Source organism: Poecilia reticulata, chromosome 2 (genome assembly GCF_904066995.2).
Source record: "Poecilia reticulata chromosome 2, P_reticulata-male-v2, whole genome shotgun sequence".
NCBI classification, from domain to species: domain Eukaryota; kingdom Metazoa; phylum Chordata; class Actinopteri; order Cyprinodontiformes; family Poeciliidae; genus Poecilia; species Poecilia reticulata.
The window spans coordinates 10,797,647-10,825,184 of record NC_088831.1 but is presented as its reverse complement, the minus strand read 5'-3'; the positions used below and the strand labels follow the sequence as shown (position 1 = coordinate 10,825,184).

The following is a 27,538-nucleotide window of genomic DNA, read 5'->3' as shown; positions in this document are numbered from 1 at the left end:
ATGTGTAGCACTGTTAAGGTTAGCCTAGCTACATCATCAACACTAAAACTGAGTCGGGTAAAGAAAGGTGCATTCAATTTCCCTTGGAAATTAGAATGTCTTTTTTCAAAACGGTTTAAATTTTCAGTCATAATGTTTACAGTAAACTGTATAATTTTTTTATTAACTTGTGTAAGAGCCATATGAATAAAATGAATGATTATTGAGGTGACGGGGCATGCCTTTGACACTTGGGTGGTGGGTGTGTCGAGGTGGGCGTGGCTGTCACTGAAGGTATGAATGGGAGCCATACTGGCGTGCTGGCTTATTATGTTTGAGGAAGTGGGTGCACCGGGTGGTCCCACTTCCTCAAACGGCATTGACCGTGTTTAATGCCGTTTATTGTTGGCACTATTGGATGGTTTGGCCTGGTCAGTCAGTGTAAGATCTGAAGTAAGACAATCAAAGTGAAATAAATAGTTGATTGCAACAACAAAGAAGCGGCTTGGACTTATTTGAAGCACGCGTCGGACAGTTTAGAATTCCCCGAGTTATCCCAGTGCGGCCCTCAAACATCTTTAGCTTTGCCGCACAATTAACTTGCTTTTTGGTAAATGCAGTATTCATTTACCTTTGAACTAAACATAACACTGAAATTGTTTTCAAAATTTCCACTTTTGATATTTTTAAGATTTAATAATTAATTATCAGCTAATCTTAGTTAATTAAAATATGTTTTACTATTTAAATGCTTTTACTTTTAAATAGTACACTGACTCTTTAAAGAGCACCAGAGGAAAAAGGGCTTTGTTTTTTTTCTTTTAACTTTCATAGCTATAGTCAAATAATTTTAAGCTGAGTTTTAAGCACATCATCTATTTTTGTCATAGCAGTAGGATTCTTGTTTGTCATTTTGTTTGCCAAGTCACTGTAACTCTGAGTACTTCCTGAAGAAGACTATCAAAATATCAGGACACTTGGAAAAGTTATTTTTCTTTTAAAGAAGAAGCACAGTTTAGATTTTTATGTATGCATGCATTTAAAAGTTATCATTTGAAACCTGGTGGCAGCATTTTGCTTTGGAAATGCCATAGTGCCTATAAAAAGTAATCACTACTATGTTTTACTTTCTTGCTGCTTTTACAAATAAATCATAAACAACAAAATTTTGGATTGAGGTCTGGTCTTGTTTTATTAACAAATATAGAAAGTTATTAACCCTACATTAATGTTTATTAAATATGGTAGGACCGAAGTCAACAATAAAAAAGAAAAATTAATTAATGTATATATATTTTTGCTCAAGGAACATAGTAACTGTCAAGAGTCAAGTCAAGAATATATACAATAAACAACAAAATGACCCCAAATGTAGCCCCAAAACAGAAAAAAACAGCAACTTGCGAAATCTTATTGTGAAATTTACAACCGGAAGTAAGGCTACGTGTCGTGGCTGAGTTGACGCAGGATGCTGCAAACACACACCGTCTCTTGGCGGACATGGCGGCAACTTGATGAAGACGGCGAGGGCTTGAAAAAGAAAAAAAGACGTCTGTAGCAGGCTGTAGCTAGGCCCCATCGCGCTGACACCAAAAGGCAACAGTTCTTCGCCATGTTGGAAGACGATAGCGCCCTTGTCCGCGCACGACCGAGGCCGGGGAAAACGTAAGCGCGTCAGTGAGTGTTTCTAAAAGCGGAGTCGCGGCTACGCAGAGGAGCGGAGCGGCGCCGCGCGGCAGCTCGGGGCGGACGGGAGGACAGCCATGGAGGATGCGGCCCGCGGTCGCAGGAGTCTGATTTCCCACCCGGCCCACGCTCCTTTGGATGGGAATTTCCGCTGAGCGCGACGGAAAGCCGGGACAACCCACTAGCCGACTCTTAAGGGGAGGAAAACGCGATCGGCTCCCGACGTCCATGACTGTTGCGGCAGAGGAGCCCCCACGGTGGAGTCGGCCGGTTCCCAAAATATGACCAGGGGTGCTGGGACGTGTTGGCAGCAAGAAGACGACGACGGCTTCCAAATCTGGCTCGAGCCCCCTCGCGACCACCAAAAGCCATTCACCGACTCTGAGAGGGCGCAGAGATGGCGACTGTCCTTGGCATCTCTCCTGTTCCTCACCGTCCTCCTCTCTGATCGCCTGTGGTTCTGCGCCGAGGCCAGGCTGGCCCGAACCCCGGACAAGTTCGCGTCCTCCCACCTCCGCTCCCCCCACACCCACTCGGTGCACATCAGCCTCACAGAGAACCCCCACGCTATTTTTCTAGGAAACTCCACCAAACATCTGTGTCGCCTCGAAACTCGCCACCGGGACAGTTCGCCCGGCGACTGCTTCGCCTTCGCGGATGCGGACGACCTGTGCCGCGGCCTCTCCGACAAGCAGGGCCCGCGGGTCGCTAACATGAGCGACTTGTACCTGTCCTTTTGTAACTCCTACTCCCTCCTGGACCTGTTCGACGGCTCGGCGAGCCCGGACAACCTGAACTGCAGCGTCCGGGCGCTGGAGGACGGCGACGCGACGCGATGCGGCGAGTGCGTCCAGGCGTACCAGCGCTACGACCAGCACGCCCAGGAGAAATACGAGGACTTTGAGCTCCTGACGGAGAAATACGAGCCGGGGGCTTATTCGGTGAGGACGTGCATGGAGCAGTGCAAGGTAGGTGGAGGGGAGGGGATGGAGGAGGAGGGGGTGATGTGGTGGCCATCTGTTGATTTGGGCCCGGATAGATGCCAGTTTTGGTCCTCCTGCTCCTGTCGCCATGGAGACGGGTGTCAGATCCAAGGAGACTCCCGGTCTCATTCATCTCCTCATTGTATTTAGTGCAGATGGAGGCCCCGCTAGTGAATCCCTTATTTTTTTATTGTATTTTTAGCGCATAATCTGCAATCGGCCTCAACCTATACAATAAGGCTGATAGCTTCTGCAAACATCCTCTGTGCCCTGTGTGTGTGCGCGTGCGTGTGTGTGTGTGTTGTCGCAGTCCGACAGGTGTTCACCGTGGCCGCCCTACTCCACATCGAGTGCAGTTTCATTAAAGTCAAGAGGTGGTTTCCCTGCCTAATGTGCCGGAAGTCCTTTTTTTTCATGTGTGTTTGCACATCAGCAGGCCGCCCGTCTCCTCTGGGTTTGTTTGATTTGCCTGCGGCTCAGTTCAGCACCGCGGACAGCGCCGAGCTGTTTCTTCTTCTTCTTTTTCTTTTTCTTTTTCTCCTTCTTCTGCTGAATGGCGCTACCCCGGCTCCATTCACAGAAGCCCTGGCCAATCCCAGATGGCCTCCATTCACCCAACTAGTAACAGACTCACATTGCATTGGCAGAAAAACTAAAGAATCTCCCAAAAAACTACCAGATTATCTGCCTTTATTTTTATACTGTTTAGTTTTTAGCATCTTTAGGATATAATGCGTTGCAAAAAGTATTCCTATCCATTCAAATAAGACATTTTAGCATATTGTAACTCGAATGTTTCATTTATTTCATTGGGATTTTATGAATTAGACCAACACAAAGTAGTGGATAATTGTAAAGTGGAAAGGAAATGATACATGCAGATTGGATGGAAAGAATCAGTTTTTAAGTCTTGGCACAGATACCCGCTTGCAATTCATCTGGACTTTGACTAGACCATCATAACACTGATCCGACTCTATTTACATGTTTGTTTTTAGAGGATGAGTTTCTTCTTTCCGTCATAATCTCTGTTTTCCTGAGCTTGATTTCATGTTTTCATCCTCCAACAACCTCAGATCCGTTCTCAAGGCGCTCACCCCCTTGGCATTTGTAGGGAAAACAGTCATTTAGTCATGCTGCTAATTTCCTTAACAGTGACCATTATCCTTCACCTTAGTTGATTATAGGTTTTCTCTGGGCCTTTTATGTGTTACAGAAAGAGCAGCATGACTCAAACGGTAATGTGGCGCTCTGGTGGAGTTAATGGCTACCTTCCTTGGAGAGGGTTAGCGGTTTAAGTTGACAGATTCGTGCGTTTTCTCTGTGAGATCAGAACCCCCTCAGCCCTCCGATCCCCCACCTGCCGAGCTGCAAAGTGTGAGAACATTAAAGAAACGGATCCGGGCCGTACTGTCTCGCTCACCGGAAGCGTTTGCCAGGGGGGCGATCTCTGACATTTTTGAGTCGTTTCGTTAAACGAGAGCATCTCCGGCGGTCCGCAGGTGGTGCTTTGATTTCTCTAGCCTGAGGTGAAGCATCACACGGTGAACACGGCCGGCGTTTGCGGCTCCTCGCAATGGGATCCTCCATCATCTGACTCTCTGGAAGCCCCCCATTCATTCATTCACTCATTCATGCGGACAGAACATTGAAAAAAGCAGAAGTAGGTAACGACTCACAACGTCGGAAAACAATGAAGCTTCGGACGTTAACAAAGCCGGCCACCATTGAGACTTTTTCAAAAAGAAACATTAATTTTGCAATTTCCCAAACAGATAAAACAGATGTAATATTTCAGACATTAAATTCTGCTTTAAGTACTCTTACACCATGAACATTTGCACTTTTACGGTCATAAAGTCAGATTTTTACCAGAAAAAATCTGAAAAGTATGCCCTGCATTTGTAATAAATATGTTATGTTATGGTGCTTCTAAATAAAAGTCACTTTATTATTTAAAATAACATCCATTCAAACTATTCAGCAATCAATATTTGATTGCTGAAGTATTTTGTGTGGTTGTTTTTAAATTATGAAGAATATGGTTTTTGGTGTCTGTTAAAAATTAAAATGACATTTAGAGTTGTCGATGTAAGTTTGGTTCGCGTTTATCCTTGATTAATCTCCATATTATATTTTGGATAAAGATAATAATCTTTAGAACCAAATCATGTAGTCGGATCATGAAACATGAATTATTTCCACAGAAAATAGGAAAAAGTTTATTCGGTCGAAAATGTTGAAAATATTTAGTTTCTCCAGCTAACTGAAGGAAATTTCTAGTTGTCTTTTTAGTTTGTATGAAACCTTTATAAACTGAAGTTGGGTTTGTGTTTGAAGGGAGAAAATGTCCTTAAAGTTATCATGAATGTGAAGCTAACACATTTTCATTTCTACAATACTGAAAATAAAGACATAATAAAATATGTGTTCTATAATGCCCTTAGATATTGTATTATGTTTACGTCTGGTTCTTTATTGCCCATGTTTCTTTGTTTTGAAATAAGTTATTGTGGAAAAAGAGAGAAAATTAGGAGAGGAAATAGAGATACCCTCTTCAAAATAAGAGCATGATGTTTAACTACTAAAGCAAAGATGTCAAACTTTATTCAGCTGAAAGTTTACAGAACAGTTAACTAATTTATCTGCAAAAATTAAGCTAAGTGTGCTAACTGTTTTCAGAGTTAGCAAAAAAGCTGTTAGCGCATTAGTGAAAGTTTACCCACCACTTCAAATTACACATATTGTTTTTATAAATAAATAAATGAAGCCATATGGAAAAACTGTGTGGAAAAACTTTATTTGGTTGCAAATTTTAATTTAAGCCACTAGATGCCACTATATCATACAAATACCCAAGTAATGTTTAGTTTTTAGCCAAAATATAAAGTACATTTTAAAGGCAGGACCTTCTCATATTTTGCATTTTGACTTATTTTGCTATTGTTCAGGTAGTTTATATTGAAAAACATGAAGTCATTTTATAAGTTTTTTTGTAGAAAACAGACCTCAGGAAGTTGTATAATTGTCTGCGGCTACAGAAACTCCTCCAGCTGTCTCTTGGCTACCCCCACAGAGTAGCCAGGCGCAGTTTCTGTCAAAATGTCTACGTAGGATGGGAAAATTGCAGTTCACTCAACAGTCTGCCTTGTTTGTTGTAATTACTGTAATAATAATGATCTGAAATGATGCAAAAAAGTCACCTTTTTAATCAAATAAAACCTACTTGTTCCCGGGAAAGACCCCCCAGCTGCCCTGAAAGCCCCTGTCTTCATTTTGGATCTCTCCAGGAGGAAAATGTCTCGGCGCCCGCCCAACATTATCTCTGCATGAGACCAAAATATCCGCACTTTTTCATAACTCATAATTATTTGACAAGAATAATGAACTGGCAGTGCAGGTGCCTGCACCCCGGATCCTCCCTGGTAATTTTACTCATTTGTGGATTTGAAAGGCAACTGCATGACTAAGTAGTCGCAGAGTCGGTGAAACTCAGCGGCTCTTATCTGCCTGCTTCTCCTGAAACCTTTTTTTTCCCTCCCCTGCATGTTCCTGCCACTTCTGACCCCGCTTTCAGTGCATCAGTACTCCAATCCCTTGCTCCACACGCTCTTGATATCAAACTGAAACACTGATCTTAGCCAGCGATGCGCTTAAGTGAGAAGGAGGACATAAGCCGCGGCGTCCTACGGCTCTAGATCCTTGTCAACCACACACATCGGCATTGATCTCAGCTCTTTACTGAGGGACGGGCAGCGGCGATACCAGGAAGCTGATCTCTATTGATTCACACTGAGCACTCTGTGTTTCCTTGTCCTTTATTTGATAGTAGGCAGCTCCTGCGACCCAAATAGGGCGAGTGGCTGAGCAGTGATGTCTCTATCCAAGCCTGTCTGACTGTACAATATGACCTGTTTACGGATTTTTGCTCATCTCTTCCATGGTCTTGAGATTTTATGGGTTTTGTTACAACCAGAAACTGCAATTTTAGTCTTTTTAGGATCTTGCGTGACCCTCAACCTACTGTCCCCATGGTGATACAGTGATGGTAGCATCATAAAAAAAACAAATTCCTACAAACTCCAGAGGAACCAAGCGACTTTAAAAGTTGCCTTGATAGTAAATACATTCCAAATGGGAATATTACTATTTTTCACATCAGTGCTTGTTGAACAGAGAATATCAGGAGGTAATTAACACAAGTTTTTATACAGTTTTATAGCTAATCTTATTCTTTATGGAGTTTTATATAATGTCCCACTCTGGGTAGAACATTACCAATAAACAGTAATATTCAGTAATAAAATTAGTATTTACCCCCAATTACCAACCTTCTGCTGTCACATCCAGGTACATTATTTCTATTTTGAGTGTTTTGACATCTTTAACGCCGGATATGTTTGGCCTGGCTCTGTATTGTTGTGATATTGAGCCCTGAATGCTTTCACCAGTATCTGGCCTCAGTTGGCCAGCATTAAACATTTACAAGCTGGGGGACATAATGGAGCATTAAGCAGCCAGAGAGACACCTAGTATTGCTAAAAGGAGAGCAAGTACTTCATTTACATTCATCAGAAACCTCCGAGGAATACTAATGCGGTTTGGTTGGAAACCGATGATTACCTTTGTAAACCTTTTGGGACTGTTTTTATAAAATGATCTGCTGCCAAACTGTTGGGGTATCTCTGAAATCTTCAGGTTCGGTGATGGTTCAGGAGTTGCTCTGCGTTGCCTCAGTTGTATTGGCTTTCATTCTGGATCTGGCCGGTTGACGTTTGCTTTGTGTTGCACCGATTTTTGCCTGTACACATCAAACCGACTGTGAGAAAGGAAGGGGATTGCATACAGGAGCTGCTGCTGCTGCTTTGATTTGCTCTCACTCACCCCACAGTACCTCCCACTTGACAAGACGCAGGCGAAGAAGTTCCACACAAATGTATCATTTAAGGGGGTTACTAGAGGATTCACACTTTTGTAAATTTTGTCTCGGTGCAACAACAAACTTTAACGTCGTCCCTTTGAAACCGAGCCTGCTAAGCCTTCAGTGCGTCGGTGACTGACAGACTGTTGCAGCTCATTGCACTCCCTGCCTGCCTGAGTGTTTACGAGAACCCACAACGGTGCACTCACGTGGGTTTTCCGCCATTGTGGCTTCCTGCGGCGGTTGTGGATGCTGACCTTGGAGGGGTATTTGTCCCCGTGCAATGCCTGTCCCACTCCGGGACAGCCACATTTATGAATGGGCCGAGCCCTGAGCTGAATGCTAATGAGGATGGGAGAGAGGAGACAGGACTCTGCTGCAGCGGAAAGCTTGCTGTGAGCTGCTGCTGTCCGCCGGGGAGCGGTTCAGATCCACCTGAAGCAAAACAAAATATGCATACAAAGGTTAATGTAGATGCTTGTTGATCTGACTTCTTTCACCTGTGTGGCGTTTTAGTTACAGATGAGTCGTCTATCTGATAATGTTGTCAACGAAGGCTAGCGGTAATCGCTGTTGATAGGAACATGACTGGTTCTGCTTAAGCTTAAACTAAATTTCCTACAGCACAATTTAGATTACTTAAAATATTTCTAGCAACATCTCCCATAATGTTAGCATTAGAAAACACTTTGACTACCACCAAAGGAAAATCAGTTTTCTGTAAGTTAAATAAGTCTAATGCACCATTTTTACTTAAGCTAACCATCCCCAGCTAGCTAGCTGTGTTTGTTTTGCCATAAAGTTGCTGCAGACATTCAAATGGATTCAGTAGCCTCTTATGTAGCACTGAGCCGGATTCGCATCAGCATCTGGACTCTGCATTAGCATTGCCGTTACATTGTGAGTAGCATTTTCTGCTAGGTAATATGTAGACATTCTTTTAATGTAGCTTTGACTGTATTTATGGATGTAGGCAGTTGTGAGCACCGCTACCTAAACAGTTAGCTGCCTCATCCCTAAAGCACTAATGATAAACATTAGTCCTGCTATCGCTACATTGATTTAGCAACATGGTATTTAATGGAAGCTAATGCTGAAGTAATTCTACAGCAATGCATTCTGGGTACAAAGTAAATATCATGAGTGGAAGAAATGAAACTGCTGTGTAAACAGTCTTCACCCACTTCGAAATAAGAGCAGGAGCATAAACGTGCAACTATTTACTTCAACACAGATGTCAAACTTTATTCAGCTGAAAGTTTACAAAATGACCAAATAAATTAACGCTTTAGAATTTATCTGGAAAAATGTAAATATGTTTTTAAAGTTAGCAAAAACGCTAATGTGCTAACCGAAACATTGGGGTTTCTTCCAAGCCTGCCCTGTGTTTACCTCCATCCATTTTCCCATCTACACTAAACTCCTTCACGTTCCAAACATCACCACAGCATGATCCTGCCACTACCGTGTTTCATTGCTTCATCTGTCGGCTTTGTCTTCTTCATTTTGTTCACTAATTATGTAACTTTTTTTTTTAAAGCAGTTGGTTGCCCTGGATTTCATTTAAGCACATCAAGTCAAGTTACCAAATACACACTTCACACTTTTCAGATTTCTTGGTTAAAAGTGACGTATTGTTTTTTACAACTTTACAATTCTACGCTACTTTGAGTTGATGTATCACATCAACCTAATAAATACATAGAAGTTTCTAATTGTAACTGATAAAATTATGTTTTTGTTAAAATGGGAACAATACTGTTATTCAGATGTAAACTTTTTGCTAATATCCTTCAGGTTTTTGTATTCAAAATATCACTGTAGTTATTCACATGTAGTCCAATTTTTCTCTGGTGAAAAATAATCATATTAGCTGTGTCAGGAAATTATTTTTGCAGAGAAAGTATGTGTGCTAAATTTATGTGTTTGTCTTTTCTGGATGTTTCAAAGAGGGAGTGGCTAAGCTGCATCAAGTGATGTCATTTCCTCTGTCGACCAATCAGGGCTTGGCGCTCGATTCAGATCTGCTGGCAACATTTAAATTTGATTAAAAACGAACGGTCCTGACTGGGTAGATAACCCGTTTAAAGAAGACACTTTTTCATAGCTGAATATTAAATAAATAAATGTAGATCCCCATCATGTACCTTTGCTTTCTTTGAATTACTGTATGTTGTCCTGAAGAAAACACAGACAGATGTGTCTTAGTGACTAATTCTTTCAAAAATCCTCCCCGGAGATGGCTCGCATTTAGCTGCCAAGCTGTTCTCCTGTTCAGGCAATAATGGAACATGCAGAATTTAATTATAGTCAAAACATTCATTAGCTTGCCTTCATAAACTGTGAGAAAATGAAGATGTTTCGAGCAGGATGTTCTTTTCCCATGAAAAGGATCAGACTAATGCCTTCATTCATTTAGTGCGTGACATCAATTAGTGTGACGGTGCTATTGTCTGCGTACATATTTAAGTGGATTGTTTTTGCTGGGGCAGATATGAGGCTGAAAGCGCAGCCCCGTTGCTTTGTGTTAATGTTATTTCATTACACAACAGAGTTTGGCTAATAAAACGTGTATTAGACGCGGGGTGGGGATGTTTGTAGAGCGTCGGGGGTTTGTTGGTTACTCTTGCGTGATTATGACCTGTTTTTCCTATTAATTCGACCATATAGACCTATTTATATCCAGGCCTGGTGTTTGTATATTCAGATTGTCTGCTAAGCTCCATTAGGATGATTGAGGATGATGTTGTCTTGTTATAGGAATTGCCAGCCACAGAATATTATTTTTTGAACTTTATGTATCTCTTTAAAACCTCAGTTATTAAGTGTAATCAAAAAGTAGTGTATAATTGGAAGGAAAAGCAACAAATTCTCCAAATTTGGAAATTGAGTACTAATTTTCAACTATACACAAAGAGAGTAACTATTCTGCTAATCTAAAAGAAGCTTAGATTAGGAAGTAACTAGCTTGTACAGCTAGTCTAGTGTTAAAAACTTAAGAAGAGTGACAGGTGGCACCTGTGTAGTTTGTGTTTTGGCTTCTTTTAATGAGGGAATTGTTTAGTAGCTTCCTTTCAGCTAGCTGACCAGCAGTGTGCAGCATCAGGTGGAAACATATTTGCAATAAAAAAAAGTTGTATTTCTTGACTTTCTATTAAAAAATGGGATATTGGAGATAATTTATACCAATGCTGCTCAATAATCAAAGGAAAAATCTTTATTGGTGTTACATCAAAGTCTTTTTGCAGGTTTTTATTGGTATTTTGATGATCTGTCTGTGGAGTTGAGCTCCAAGTCTTTGCGGCTGAAAGGCCTCCTTACAATCACCAGATTCTCTCAAAATGTTAATATTAGTTTCAGTTCAAATGAACGAATTAAAAAGATTAATTGAACCCAAATCTACCGGGGGTATGAATAAATTATTCACAAAGCCAAGCTATTTCTTGTAGCAAAGCCAAGAAAAGTCTTATAGCTTTGGCTATTTCAAGAAGAAATAAAAAAGGCTCAGAAAGGTTGCAAAGGTTCTTTATTCAAATGTGACCTAAAGATCCAACATGGCCGCCCTGTATGTAAAAACTAATAAATAGCAACAATACAGCAGTTTCTTAGCTCTGTTCTTAGGTTTTTGAAATCCCAGTGTTTAATCTTTATTGCTGATGTTATTGAACTGAGCATGAATCTTGTGTTTGGGTCTCAAGCTACCAACCAACACAGTTACCATTGTAGCTCTGTATTGTTTTTGTATTCTTCCGTATGGTACATTTGCTTGGCCAACTATTGTGTTCTGAGGCAGCTTTTTAGACAGAATATCTGCTGGTAAAGCTCGATATCATTGGTTAAAAATGCAACAGTAACAACTTTACTGCTGAAAACAGAAAACTGATTAGCATTAGCAACTTCCCGAACCATAACGTTGCAGACGAAACACGTAACGATCTGGCTGAGAGTTATGCTCCATTTAGCAAGAATGGATTGAATGTCACCCCATTATCAGAGCCACCAACTGTCCTTCCGATCCTCCTGCTCGACCTCCTCTTCAGAACCTCTCCTGGTCGGATCCGCAAAGTGGCCACCTGAGCTGAGAGCTGCTGTACAGCCTGTCGAGACCCTTCTCCCAACTCTTCAGTGGCGTTCAGATTAGAATAGCAGTTGCAGCAATTTGAAGCTTCTTCTCATTTCCCATTTGGTTGCATCAGCTTTCGTGCTCGACTGCAAATATTTTGTCTACCAGATTTTTAGAGGAAATAGTTTGTCCAGAAGTTAAATGATTGATTGTGTTGCGCAACAGTTGGTTTGGTTTAACAATTTGGGAACCAGATGACTATGAGCAAATAGTTTTCAGTCTGATAAGGCTTAATTATTAAATAGATAAAGGATTTAAGTCCAGTACTAACATATTTGCACTGCACACATTTGAATATACCTGTGGAATAATATCAGATAAGATGAGTTTATTAACAAAAACATGAATTATTTCAGTTAAAATAGTAACTCAACTAAACAAGGAAATAAAAAAATAATGAAACTAACCTGCTGAAAGTAAAGCAGGTTGAAGAATAAAAACAACAATCATTAAAAATGATGAAATTATGTCACATTTCAATATGAACTGGAATGAGAAACCAAACTGGGAATCTGAAAATGAACCAAATTAGCCTTTAGCTAACAAAGATTAGCTTACATCGCACAGTAACACAGCATAAGTATAATATAAATTGTTTGGGAGCGTCATTTGTGTGCGACAGCAGCGACATGAAGTTCTTCAGCCAAATCAATAAAAGTCATCTTAGCGTAGCATTAACTGCTACGATAACGAATGCCATTTAGCACATTTTATGGACAATTTTAAGTAGTTTAATGTGAAAAGAGGAAAGGAAAAACTCGGATAAAACATACTGAGCTCACATTAAATGACTTTACTTATAATTAACCTTATAAAACAAATGTTTACACCACAAGCCTGCTGATGACATGACCTGTTTGCACTCAAGCAATTTACAATCCTGCAATACAGAGTGCAAACCAAATGTTTTAATAACCACCTGTCATGGTACATTGAGCAGTCTGATGTAAAGTTGTATATGATGGTTACAGGATTGTATAAGTACTTCATTCTGGGATTAATCGTTTTTCTTCATGGCTGGGTCCCAACAGTTTTAAAGATAGGGGTCCAAACATTTATGATCCCCAGAGGGAAAACTCTGGATAAAATTTTTCCAATCCACATCATTACTTGCTCAATGATACCCGATATGAATTATAAATGAATCTTATTTCCTTCCACTGAGCCAGCATCTTAGAGCTTCATCATTTTTATTATGGAAGTCTTTAATTTTTGAACATAATCATTCTATACATTTTTTGCACCGTCAAGGACTGGGATTGTTCTCATATGAAGTGGAAAAGGAGCTCTGCATTAATTTCAAAAGTTTTTACAAACAACTTATTTTTGCCATAGAATATTAGTAAAAAAAACACATTTAACTGTATATTTTGTTTACTTATAAATGTATTTCTCTTAGATTATTCCTTTTGGTTTGTAGACTGGAAAACACAAAATATTACAAAGTATTTTTGGTCTAATTTCTAGTGCAAATATCTCATTTCACCTTAAATAGACAAAACTAACTTACAAATAACTTTTCAGCAAGAAATAGAAGCTGAAAAGTAGAACAAGACATTTTAACTTACATTTTATTATTTCACTTTTAACTTGTACTTTTTCATCAATATTAAGGAATTATTTACTTAAAACAAGCTCCTATATCTTGCTGAAAAGTTACTTGTAAGTTAGTTTACTTGAAATAAGATGGAACTACGACATTCACACTAGAAACTGGACCAAAAATACTTGGTTTTCTCTGCATTTGTGTTTTTTCAAACATATTTTCTGATTGCCTGAGAGTAAATCTTTAATCTTTTACAAAAGTTATGATTGCTAAAATTATTTCTTTTCGCTAAAATGTCAGAGTAATGAGAGTGGAAACCTTGTTAATTTGTTTTTATTAAACTTGAGACGTTTATATACAGTAATATTAGGCTTTTAAACAAATTGGTCCACAATTTGAAGCTCTGTGTCTTCATAAACTTTTTATTTCAAGAAATCTGAGCAAAATGGAGGCACAACACCTCAAACGTATAATTTCCTTGCGTGACATCATGAGAAAAAAAATCAGGAAGAGAACTGTAGATCTCCGTATATCTGATTAATCCTTGAATGCAGTTGTTCACCATAAAAATGTCCAGTCATCATCATACGCTTTATGTCTCAGAGATACACTGTTTTCTTCCTTTTTATGTATCTCAGCCTCAGCAGAAAAGCAAAAGACCTCGCTGAAGAAAGCTCAGGGTTGAGCGTGGTTCACCTCCAGACATTTATCTGTCCATCTTCACCGTAGAGCAACGTCTCAGGTTGGCCGGTTTGGTGGATGAGTTCATGCTGGAGTCGCTATCGGTAGGGAAACCACTGCGACCTCTCCAGCGCTCTCCCTGAGCTCTAATCCAGCTGCCAATCCTCTAAACCTGCAGAGTTGAGGCTCTGCTTCAGAGCCTGGTTCAACCTGGGTGTCATAAGCTTTGATTTCGAATGCATGTGTTTGGTTTTATTTATCATAAACTGATTCAGAGCTATCATATTTTTATTTTTTTAAATTAAGCCAATTTATTGTGACGCAGAAGCAGGTAGACGGCAAATCCTCCCATACACATTCATGATCGTGTTTTCTCAGAACGAGTCTGCGAAACATGCTTCAGGGAAATGGAGCCGCTTATCCCAAACTTACCGTATTCTCATATGAAAGTCAAACGTCTCCAGACCCCAATAACACCGTGTCCCCTGAGGTTCAAGCTTTCTCAGAGCCTATCAGTAGAATTGATGGGTGGTTAATCATGCTGTTTACTGACTGGGTCATTTTAAAACATCTCTTTGTTCTGAAAGATTGTACAGTAAAGTCCAGATATGTTCGTATCCCTCATAGAATACATTAAAAAATATATTTATTCCACCTTGATGTTTGTTTCTGAAATGGGCATCTCCGAAAGATAATAAAATTGAAATTGTAGAGCAGATATTTGAGCTTTTAAGATGCTAATCATCTGCTTCTTGTCTTGTACACAAGAGTGATTGACAGCACTAAGACCCTCCTATGATTGGTTGTTTCTAATTTGGCAGTAGAACCACAGGGAGGAGGCAGAGCAGTTGGATATTATCCTGTCATGTCAGGACATGGTGACAGTTTTAATAAATATGTTTAGAAAAACATCCTGTTGCTTTAATTATTAATGGAAAGATATTTATTGGCATTGCAGCAATGAAACCGTTTATGTAATTTTAATAGTTTATCTTTGGGGAAGTGGAAGGCCTCCTTGCCTTTGTGCAATTTGACATTTCGAAAATAAATTTGCTGAATGAAAACACACAAATTTTGAAAAAAGCCTCAATGGAAATAAATTTTTTCGCATCACGAGTGACATTATTAACAACCAGCTGTTGCCACTGATGGAAACCACAAAGAAGAAAACAACCGGAAGTAGTTGGTGGATGATGTTTTAATGAACAAACTTATTCTAGTGTGATTTTAACGGCGTTACTTATCTAATTGAAACAACGCAATTGCGAAATTGTGTGGGGTTTTTTTTTTTCAACATTAGCAGAATATTGACAAAGCTTTGCGCACATTTGCAGTGGAAACGCAGCTAATATGATGTCGGTGAAGCTAAAAGATGGCTTTAGACCTAAAATCTAACAATTGTTTTGGACTTCGCTGTAGTTGGGGCAGTTTTTCTGTCTCATCGTCAAGTTTTTGGCAGGTTTTCTCCCCCGTATTTAGATTCATTCCTCTTCTCATAATTTCTGGCCGGTTTTTATGCTCATGTTCACTGCAGGAATGGTGTGTTCAAGGCCCTGTGCAGTATTGGTTTTCCTCCTTCACCTTCCTCCTGCCGCTCTCCCATAAAGCCAGATTAATGACCTGCATGACTAATAGTTGTCTCGTCGACAGACTTTCCTGTCTCTCGACTTTCTGGAGCACATTCCAGCTCCTCCACATCAACCCCCGTTGACCCTGTTAAACCGAGGAGATGGCCAGACGAAGACTCAGCAAATCCACCAACACGGGTTGCTCTGAAATTGCACACCGTTTAATTCGATGGGGTCTCTGTCTCGGAGTCATTTTCCAGAGCACCTGTATACAGTATGTTACATCAGCGGGGAATTGGATGGGAATGAGTGTGGACATCAGCACGGGGGAAGGCAGACACTGTTTGCTTTTCCTGCCGGATTATCCGGCGGTTGCGTCAGCGGCTTGAGGCGGACTCTCGGAGCGAGCTGGAAAAGCATCAAAGTCCTGCATCAACAACATTTTGTCAGGGTCAATTGTGTCTCTTTTTTGTTGTGAACACATGAAAATGCTCCCACGTTTCTGGGCATTGTTGTGGCAAAACACATTAGGCCATATGTGCCAAACTCAAGGAACGGGGGCCAAATTTGGCACGTCATAGCTCTTTATGTGGTCCTCTAGCCTCCAGAGGGACACATAAGTAGAACCCTCAAGATAACAGCTGTGTGTTCAAATATTATTTGATCAAATCAAAGCAGTTTTGTCCAGTTCCTCCAGTCCTTTGTGGAAATTCACTCACAAATCAACAAGATCCCCACATTTTCTTTGGAGTTTTTTGCAAAATTTCTGCAAAAAAAATAAAATAATAAAATGGTCCAAAATATTGGGTTTAAGTTATGCTAACTCCCACCTGCAGGTGGCAGTATGTCTGACTTCTACTACACTGCTGCCTCAGCCTTATTTGATGTCAAGTTGTCGTCCGAGTAACAAAAAGTCACATTTACAAATGTTATTCTCTGTCGAGCCAAAAGGTAATAATCAACTAACAATATTTAAAGTTAAACAAATAAGGTGGTTCCCCATTAATTTTAACCAACCTTACCTTAACGCTAATATCTCAAAATTCCTTATAGGTTTTTCTGAATTTACCCCTCAAAATCAGTGATTCTGATTGATTCTAGTCACAAAATCCCAAAGGAACTGATAGTTATTACTGTTTTATTAGTTTATTAAGGGGTTTTAGCAACACATTCTGGAACAACCAGAACATTCATGATCAAGTGGATGAGGCGACCCCTTTTGTTTCCCCGCTGTGAGGCTTTTCCACGTCAGAAATCTGCCATTCTCTGTACATTACGGAGCCATGGAAAAAGATAAATAAATAAAACGACGGGCCCCATCATCACACAAAGAAACGCGGCTGAAAATAGCCCAGGTAGTGCGAGAGCCGCTTCCTGCTCAACCAGAGCTGTGATTTGTGCGAGTGGTAATGATCTGTGTCATTCAGCTTCTAACTGGGATCTCACTCTGCAGCTGACTCACATGCTTTTTATAGCCGCCGCCGTCTCTTGTCATTCCGCTTTATAGCCGCCGTATGACTGAGCGAGTGTGTCTGTGTGTGTGTGTGTGTGTTTACGTGTGCGGAGAGACCGTCCTGCTGGGAACAAAACGGAGTGTTGATACTTCACAGCAGGTTCAGTTAAAGTTTTTACAAACTGTCGGAGCTCAAGCCAACACGCTTGGCTCACTTGGCGCCTGATTTGCGAGGTATACGCCATTGTACTGATAAATGCGTGCGCTTTATTAACTTTGTCACCTCTTTCACAAGATTTTGCTATAATTAAAGCTCATGGAGGCAGGTGGAGCATGAGAATGTTATGTTTGCTGCTAATATTGGTGAGGAAATGATTATATGTGAACTTCTTAACCTTCTTAAAGTTTAATCTTTGAGAGACCAAACAAGCGCTATTATGCCATTATCACTTAAAAAGGGTCTCAAAACAACAATATTATAATTTATCGTCCAGCAAAATTAGGTTTTGTGACAGACACTTAAAATGATCAGTTTTCTGGTTTTACTTTTTTATAGATATATGTTTGAGTAAAATGAACATTGTTCTTTTACTCAATTAATTACTGACAATATGTCACTGAAATCCCAAGCAAAAATTTTGTATTTATTTGCAGAAAACGAGAAATGGTCAAAATTAGGAAAAAGATGCAGCGCTTTTAGATAAGTTCATCTTAATTAGAAACAATAATACCAATGTTTTAACTCAGTTCAGAAATCAGTATTTGGTGGAAAAACCTTCAGGTTTTCAGTGGAGCTGTTCGTACTGTAGCATTTGTAGAGGAATATCTTGTGGCTGCAGATCACTTGGAGCTACTGTGTGCTTCTTATATAATGGAAAACACTGTGGAGAAATGTTAGATACCACACCTTAACATTCCCTTTAACCACACCACCAGTTCTGGTTTGGTTTGATTTCTCTGCAAAACTCAAGCTTTGAAGGCAGACGTAGTAATGGGCATGTTGGGTCTGGAATCAGCTGAGCGCTGACCAGCTTAGCTCACTGCTTCATCTGCGCCTCTGGGCTCCGGTGCATTGTTTGAAGCAGCCTAAGCTGCATGGCGACAGAGACTCTGAGTGCCAGGTTCCCATTCACACTGATCACACATTAGACTGATCAAATCAGACTCCAGGCCTGCTTCCTGACTAACTCAATTTGCTCTTGTACGCTTCCCTTTTCACGCTGTGCACACACACACACGCGCACACACACACACGAGTTGCAGACCTGGATGCACTTCTTTTTTCTTTTTTTTTTTAAATGTGCGCGCACACAGACAGCAAAAGCCGGCAGCGAGCGGGGCAGCACCCATTGAGCTTTAATGAAAAGCAGAAAAAGCCGTTACCTTGGCAACTGCCTGCATACATCTTCAGGAGGACCCAGATTTCCTGTCTCGCAGCGGCCGTATTGTTTTGGTTCTCTTTTGAAAGCTGCGGCATCCCTGGATGGATTGTCTCACCGCTGGGAGAATTTATGCAACACCATCTTAAATTAAGCAGCATTTGTTTAATTGTTTGGGGGGGACAGGAAGTCCCGCCCACTTTCTATTAAAATCCTTACCTTGAATGTTCAGACCAGTTGATCTTTTTAGTGATTCTTAGCTGGTTTCCCCTCCACGCTGTTCAGCTGTTGAGCTCTTCTACAACAAGAACAGCTGCCAAACGCAGAGGATCATGGGAATTAATCTGGCTGCATGAATCATCCACAAAAGCCCCCCTCTAACACAGCAAAAGGTGTAAATGCTATAGTCTGAATGGACAGAACATGTTTTTTTCACCAAGGCAATAAAAGCACACAGAGTTGACCTTTTTTTTTTTCGTTTTGCTTTGAAGCGCCCAGACATTTCCTCCATAAAAGCACACATGAAGTGTAAACACGACGTCCTGCATGTCGGCAATATATTTGATTACACAAAGCACACTGCTCTTCCATTATCATTCTCATCACCGTCGCCATAATCAGATTACTCTAATTATTATAATTGTCTGCGCAGGGTTTGTTATCTTTGTTTGCTGGCGTAAACAGGAAGCAGATCCGAGTCCCCATGCGGGGACCGAGTTCCCGCATGGGGACTCGGATCTGTCAAGGAGGAAGATTTATCTCTCTGTGATTCAACCAAACATCCAAACCGCGAGGAACCTGACGGCGAACCGTCCCGCCTTTCACAGCGGCCTCTGTGCTGCTTTGATGATTAGCAACGTTGGCAACGTGTTCTCCGCTGAGGCGTTCACAGCAGTAAAGCTTCTTGATTTTTCTCATTTTGCCACCATTAAACAGCAAACTTTACATAAGTTCCCATTAAAATACGGTAAAGAGAGCTTAATTCTTAAGTTTTTAACTTACATTTGAGTTCAAATTAAAAGATGTGCATTTATTTTCTCATTGTTTGTAGTTAAGTCAGATGAAACTTCTCTTTTTTTAAGTTAGTTAGAATTGCCAACATTATTTCTAATTGGTAAATGTCAGAAAACTCAGTGAGAAAAGTTTTTTTTCTAACTTTTCCCAGGGCAGCTTTGGCTACTCTGTAGTAGCTGCCACTGCATGAATGTGTGTGTGAATGGGTGAATTTGGATTTGATAAAGCGCTATAGAAGTACAGGCTGTCTTTCATTCTCGTTCTTTTACTCATTTGTGGCATTGGTTCCTTCCTTGTTTCCCTCCTTGTCTCAAAGTTCTGTCCTTTTTGCCTTTCTTCTGTAATTCCTTTCTTACATTATATTTCTTCAATCCTTGTGTCCACACATCCTCAAAGTTTTCAATTTGTGTAAATAAGGCCATAAAATGTAAATAAAAAGTATTTAATACATTAATCGCAGGTTTTTAAAGTTGTCTTGACAGGACTGTTTAATCTTGTATAGTCTTTGTATTTTTTTTCCTAATAGGCGAAAGTTTGAGTCACAAACATGTGTTGATCTATCACATAAAATAAAAAAAATACTTATATTGTGAAAAGTTTACTATTGACATTTCATGTCAATAGTTTTTGCTACTTTTATTGCATATTTAAGTGCGAGAGAGGCCTTAATGATAATTTTGAACTCTACATTTTTAATCAAGCATTTCAGCACCAGGTATTATTTTATTATTTATTATTATTATGTATTATAAGCCTGGCGGGCCACCAGGCTTTACTTGTGCCCCACCAGGCTTAGCATTGCTTATTTTTTAAAGTTTTTTTATTTTAAAGTTTGCATTTTTTAAGACTTTATAGTTGGTGTTCAGGTGTTAATCTTCCAATCTTTTTGGTTACTCTCACGTTTTATTTGTCTGATATAAAAGTTGTACTTGCTGATCTGAAACATTCAGGTGAAACAAAAACAATAGAAATCCTTAAGGATGTAAATACTTTTTACAGCACTTTAGTCTCCTATGATGGGTGCCTCTGCTGAATAACCATAATATAATAACAGCTAAAACTAAGAACGATTCCCGACCCGGTTTTGGCTGCGTCACGTCTCCATCTGCTGCTCATCTGATAAATTTGTCCACCTAATGTGACTTCCTGGCTTAAGCTAAACCAAAGGAAGCTCTTCCTGGAAGGAGAAAACCCGCTTTGGCTTTAAACCGCAGTGACACACACCGAATCGAGCAGAACGCCTGCAGTAGATCGCAAGCAGCTGGTTAGCCTGGCTATTATCTCCTCAGCTTTCACTGCATTAAATGCTGGGTTTCCATTTTGCTTGTCAAAACATTCCTATTAGATGGTAAGTGGATTAAACAAGCAGGTAATTACAGCTTATTATGAAAAACAAAAGTCATTTGGCTCCTGTTTGGATGTGATATTAACACACGCAGGCCTAAGATCCAGCAGAGGCAGAAAACTTCCTCCAGTCCTCCTGGGGATCATGAACCTGCATCTATTTATGTCATTTTCCTCCCTCTCTCTCCTTCCTCCTCCTCAGATGGCCTATAAGCCCTGGCTCTGTGCTCAGTACTTCCCCAACATCAAGCAGTCCTGTCAGAGGAAGATACCGTGCCATCGGTACTGCCTGGAGGTCCAGCAGAGCTGTCCGTTCATCCTGCCCGACAACGACGACCTGATCCACGGCGGAAACCCCAGCTTCATCTGTACAGGTTAATATGCATGTGTGAACCCTGGCCTTCACTTCCTACACCTCGTTTTTTTTTAGTAAACATAATTTTATGAAATGATTCAGAGAATGAATTCATGCACTGATTGACTCCATGGTGTCCCTGCTGGAAGTCGCGTTTCTGAAGGTTTTCTGATGGCATCTAGTGGCCGGAGCGAGAACTGCAGCGAGCACCCAAGGACGTTTTGAAAATTGCATGGATAAATTGAATTTGGCTTGTCTCTCTGTATTTACTACAGTTTATTCAGTTGTAACTAAACCACAGAGGAGCAAATGTCGCTTGTAGCTGGTATCACTCCCTATCTGAGGGAAGACGAGCGGCGTTTTCTTTTACTTTCAGTGCCGTTTTAGCATAAAAATGTCTCAAATAATGTTTAGAAAGCAACAATTTGGACAATTTTTAATCTGTTGTGAATTTTCCTATACTCTAAATTATGCATACTGGCTCAAATATATACATATATATAAATGTCCTCTAATTAGATTTTTTTTAAATTATCCAGTTCCATAGATTTACTGCAGATCGAACTCATCACAATTTTTCATACTAAATGTATCTGTAAATGTTTACTATGAAGCAATCCATACATAAAAAGAAAAGGAAAGAAATGAGTTAAAAAGTGTAGTTACTTCTATTTATGGATTACTTGGGTTATTATCAACACCTGTTGAAAATTTCATGTCAATAGTGCATTTAGAAATATGTTCACTTTGAAAAATACAAATTTTGCCTGCTATATTTTATAACCAGACACATCTATGCTTCAAATCTGTGTCAAACTTGAATGAAGTTTCTTTCTTCTGCCAAGAAGAGCGGTCGGTCAACTTTTCAGGGTTAAATTTAAGTGGGGTGTGTGTTTATTTTTGAGCCTGCATGTAAAATTCAGACGCTGCCGATCAGATAATTTGAAAACTAAAGTTCCAGCCTTTGCTTCTGTTTCTCTGTTGTAAAATTCACTGAAGACGGTTTACATCCGCCTTAAAAAAAGGATTAAATTCTTCAATGTAACCCTGAAACATTGCTATAGATGGGTGTATGTAAACGTTTGACTTTTCATGCATCCATCCATCCATTTTCTTTACACACTTGTCCCTTAGTGGGGTTGGGACTTGCACTATTCATTTCAATTCAAAAGCAACAAGGCCACACAGTGATACACTGGACTGAAAAATAGAGCTATCTCCAAAAGCTTTGGCACCCACACAGCATCTGGTTTCACTTTCTTAACTTCAAGCTTGTTAGCAGGTTGTTGATTGTGTCTGCTTGTTAAAAGTCTCGTTGCAGCCCAAACACAGCTGTCATCTGTCAACATTTTCATCCCGTGTCGTTTCTTTCCCAGGGCTCCTGGGAAACCATCCATCAGACGGCGAGGCGGAGTGCTGCGACGTTCGATGGGACTCCAAAATGGACAGCCCTTCAGGCAGCACACTTAAAAGGACTGCTTCTTCCTGCCAGCCCGAGGGGGCTTCGGTCACTTCCGCCGCCAGCCCGAGACTGTGCAGCGGGCGACTGAAGATATGCCTGCTGGCTCTCGTCCTCCTACAAACTGTCATCATCATCTCAGCCTCGCATAACTCTACGTTGCTGGACGTGGCCGCCATTTTCTCGCCGGAGGAGGCCGCTCCGAACGAGGAGTGAACCCCTCGATGGGGGGGCATCGGGGAGCGGGGTTATGGCTTTTTACAGTGTCATGGCCGCCAGGGACGCATCTGGCGAGACGTGCCAGAGATGTCACCGCGATCTGCTGCCAAACGAAGCGTCAATCACACAACGCGGGAGGGCTTGAACTGGAGATCTCTGGGCTGGGAGCGGACATCGACCCAACCGAGATGTTCGGGGACCACGCCCTACGAAGAACTGACCTCTTGCCACTAGAAACCTGCTCATTGTTTCTATCTCATCCAAATGTTTTCTAGCATATCGTCCCCGTTTTCCTCCCCCTCCTACCTTCCCTCTCCTCTGGTTTCAGTGTCTGGATGGGTGAAACGGACATTGATGACGTGTGCATTCCAGCTCATCGTTACCTTTAGATTTTTGCTGCACTTTTTCCTCCTGGGTGTCAGATTATTTTGACGTTTCCACGCTGTTCTTCTCTCAATCCTTCATCTCCATTGGTGCGCCATTCGTGTTGTTTGCTCAAGGGCCTGTTGGCATCAGCTCATCCTTTAGTTGTGGGTCATGCTTTCCCTCAGAAATGTGGTTCTCCTGTGTTCTGTTGTCGAGCTTATGTTTTTTTTTTCTACTGGATCTTTTGTGAACCCCTTACAACGGCACATGCCTAAGCATTTTAGGACCTTAAGTGCTCTGAGACTCGCTTCCTCCTCTGACTTGTTCTGCAGTTGGATAAGTTGGGAGTCAAGTGGGAAAGTTGGTGATACTGCAACTGTCCGAGGCATTTTCTTTGACTTTTTTTTTTTGGTCTTTGACGGGACGCTGCTTGTTCTAAAGCGTTTAGTTCACCTTACACCACAGTGGCTCGTCTTACTGGTTAAATTGGTTGTGTGGGAGAACGCTGGAGTTGGAAAAGGCCAGAACACAGGGAGCCTCACTCATCAACCATGAACCTGTCTCCATAAATAGACTTTTCCCACCAATCGGTTCCACTGCTTTGCCAGAGATGGTGCAAAATCCACTTCTTAACTGGTCCAGTTTGGGTTTTCACAACCAGAAAACAACTCTTATTATTTATCTCAGTATTCCTACAAAACAAATGCACGAGTATCCCCATCTTAGTTATTAAAAGTTATAAACAAACTCCAGATTTGACTATAACAACAGACAGCTGGGACTTATTAGAGCAGGGGTGTCAAACTCCAGTCCTCGAGGGCCGGTGTCCTGCAACTTTTAGAAGTGCCTCTGCTGCACCACACCTGAATAGAATAATTAGGTCATTAGCAAGGCTCTGGAGAACTGAGGAGGTAATTAAGCCATTTGATTCAGGTGTTTTGTACCTGTGGCACATCTAAAAACTGCAGGACAGCGGCCCTTCAGGACTGGAGTTTGACACCCCTGTATTAGAGCATAGCAGAGGGTGATATCAAAATAAACAGCAGGAGGCAGAGTTGTAAACATTTGCTCTCAACTTCCAAGCATAAGAAAAGGCATTTATTGTCTGCATCTATTTTCCTGTGACCCTAAACCGCTCTAATTCTTTCCAGTAAGCGCTCTAATTTAGCAAGAAATTACTTCATGTCTCAACTAATAAAGTGCCTCTCTTTACACACAAGAATAAACACAATAATTAAACTTAAATTAAGGTGCAACAAGACAAGAGTCAAAGTGAAAGATGTATTATGATAAATGGTGAACTCTAAAATTGTGTTTTTTAAAATTTCACTTTATTTTCACCAGAATTCCCTACTGCTTTCACCTTACAAGGTATCAATTAAAACACCTCAATAAAATAGTTCAAAACAGTTTGCAGCATCAAAATCAAATTCTGGCCGATTATCTTTGATTAGATGATCCACAATAGTTGGAATAGATATTATTACAATTTGAATACTTTTCATGGGAATTATAGGATATAACTGGGATTTACCAGGACATAACCCTGCAAGCTTCTCAGCTCGACGCGGGAACAACAAAGCACAGGAGGACGGGAAGTCATGCATAAGAAAACTGCCAAAATCAAAACCCTAATTTTGGCCAGTGGTTTTAAAACTGTGTAAAAAGAGGCCCAACTCATAAACTGGCATGTTTATGCATGACTTTTAGGCACGTTTGGCTTCCCAAAGAAGGCGATGGCATGGTTATTTCAGTTCCAAAACCACTCGAAAGTTATTTGAAAGAAGAAAAAAAACGCGCGACCCTCGAGCACAAAGCTTTTTTTCCCATGCGAGGATTAAACAAACCGCGTAATATCCAAACATAGATATAAATATTTTGTTTTGTTATAGAAAACAGTTAACCTTTGTGCGTGCGAGGCTTGAGGCAAACAATACAAGTTTTTTGTGTGTGGGGTCAGTTGGACCCCATTTCTGGATACAAGGGTTAAATATGAAAACCATTCATGTACATAATATATTTACTCAATAATATTAGCAAAACCTGCTAATCCAGGAGCCTGGAGGTTAACTGCATGTAATGGAGGTGTGGCCTCAGTCAGCAGTGTGCCAAATGCATGTGATTGAGGAATAAAATAGGTATGTGTGCTTGCATAACATCTGGTTGCTTTCGTCAACATTATGCTCAAATATATCATTAAAATACCTATTAAGATACATTCTTTATGACATAAGATTCCCAATTTATTCAGTAAAATTCCCATGGAAAGCTTCCAACTTCAAAACCACAACCAATGTTTTAAGGCAGACCAGAGTTCACTCATTTAGTCTAGACCAAAGTTTGGAAAAGGGTTCAGGCCAAACAAAAAGTGCCCAAATAAACACCTCATCTGTACTATTGCTAGAGTTTGAGATGGTGGAAACACAAAGAACTGGTGCTAAGCAAGGACTAGCAACAAAGAGACAATATAGAGTGGAAAACTCTTAGAGCTAGTTGAGGTAGTTCCTTTCTGAGGTGTCTGCACTAAAGGAAGGTTCAGTGTCGTTCATAGAACTGCTTTCATAGAACAGATTTGTATTCCTACTCCAGTACATAAACCTTACCATTGTGCCCTTGGTATGTAAGCAAAAAATGCTAAACTGAACTTCTACTGATCCAGACAATCCAGTCAGTCCAATCAATGCTTCTTTGTGTAGGTAAGTAGGTTCAACCTCACCTTATGTCCTTCACCCCTGAATGGCCACGCCCACTTTTGGGGGAACCAGATGCTTTGATTTGAATGGGGTGTTTGGTGAACTGGCCTCACTGTCTTAAGGTAACCATGCTAGATTATTAATATCAAGAAAAACTAAATCATCCGGACATTCACTAAAGTCTTTCTGGGGTTCTACATCGACTTTGATCCCTTCACTTCAGAGTTTTTCTTTACAATGTGCCCAATTAGCAACCAGAGAGAACATCATGTATTTGTGTCCTGGTGTGGTGTTTTAGTCAAGAGACCAATTCAGTTCAACCCCCAACAGGTTGAAGATACTGCCTTTTAAATTGTAGCATCTCCCAAAAGTTGCCGTTGACATTGTGCAGGGGGTTAAATACACAGGGGTGAGGAACCAACCTTTTTGCCTCTAAATAAGTGGCAGTGAAACCTGCGTGGGATCTTATTCGAGTCCTCTTGTGGAGTACTGGAACTCAGGAGGTTTCTGGCCGCTCTAGTTGGCCGCAAATATTTTACTTGACGAATGAGGCTCCCGGATCTTTGGGTAATTTTTGGCCGAATGAGGCGTCTGATGGCGTCAAAGGGGGAGAAAGTGGTGAAATCGAAACACTTCAGGGTTAGCTTCTTCTTCTAGACAAGTTCTCCTGCGGTCAGTTTGGCTTTTCAGGATCTCAGAGTTCGTACAAGTCAGTCAATCAAACTACCTACTCTGAAAATCACCCGACGAGTTGATCAGTTACGTTCTTTATCTGACTAGCAAAGAGTCAGTGTGCAAGGAGTGTGAGGAGTTTTTAAAGGGCTGATCCATCCACTTTTATGCTGTTTTCCCTATTTTCAAATGGCGCCTTCTAGTCAATCATCTTTCCCCCCCTTTTTTTACTAGCGATAGGACAAAAACAAGACATTAATCCAAAGCTGAATCGCTGAGAAAGTATTGCATTAACAACATGGTTGTTGTTTTCTAATGGCTGATCTGTTCTAATACTTTTAGCGGTGGAAACATTGTATAAGTGACTCCTCTTCGGCATCAGATAAAAACCGTTAAATCTGGCCCAGTTGGACGACCCTTGACCCTTCTTTTAAGGCCTCCCAGATGAGAGAAGACATTCTCTGCCCACACGTTTGGCTTCCCCCCCTTAATCATTAGCTGACTGAGTCCTGTGGATCTATGCAGATGAACCCCCCGCCTCAAATCTCCCCAGCCGCTGTTCTTCGCCTCCTCTAGTCCTTTCTGTTGTAAATATGTCCTGAGGATGTGGGATCCCCTAAAAGTCGCCCCTTTCTGCCTCTCCTGGCCCTCCCTCCCCCACCCGTTGGAATCTCTGTGTTTTCCGTTCGGCTCCTTGGTTTTTGTCTGTTTTTTGAGATTTTTGCCACATTTTTCTGTTGTCTAAAGCAGTGGTGTGAGTTGATGAGTAGGACAAAGTTGGATGCTTAAAGGGATGACATAAAGAGGTCTTTAAAAATATATAGATATATATGAATATATATAAATGAAAAAGACAAAGCTTGAAATGAGAAAAGGTTTAAATATAGAGAAAAAAAATATGATAAAAGTTGTCATATTGTCATACTAGAGATGCTTTAGTTTGCTATTTTACTTTCTTTTTTTTTCTACAAAAGACTTGGATGAAAATTATTTATAAAAATGCGTCCCACAAGTCATGACCTTTTTTGGACGTGAAACGAATACATTTATTAACATTTTGTTCAAAAGAAAATAAATATAAATTATGTTAAACATGA

General features: G+C 40.6%; 1 protein-coding gene across 1 annotated transcript; it reads left to right on the top strand.

The window, feature by feature from the left end:
* Window positions 1-1,044: 1,044 nt before the first annotated feature.
* LOC103476498 (NALCN channel auxiliary factor 1-like) lies at window positions 1,045-27,538 on the top strand. The gene is made up of 3 exons (XM_008428903.3): window positions 1,045-2,633; window positions 20,880-21,051; window positions 22,409-27,538. The coding sequence occupies exons 1-3, from the start codon at window positions 1,947-1,949 to the stop codon at window positions 22,705-22,707; spliced, it is 1,158 nt and encodes a 385-aa protein (XP_008427125.2). The 5' UTR covers window positions 1,045-1,946; the 3' UTR covers window positions 22,708-27,538.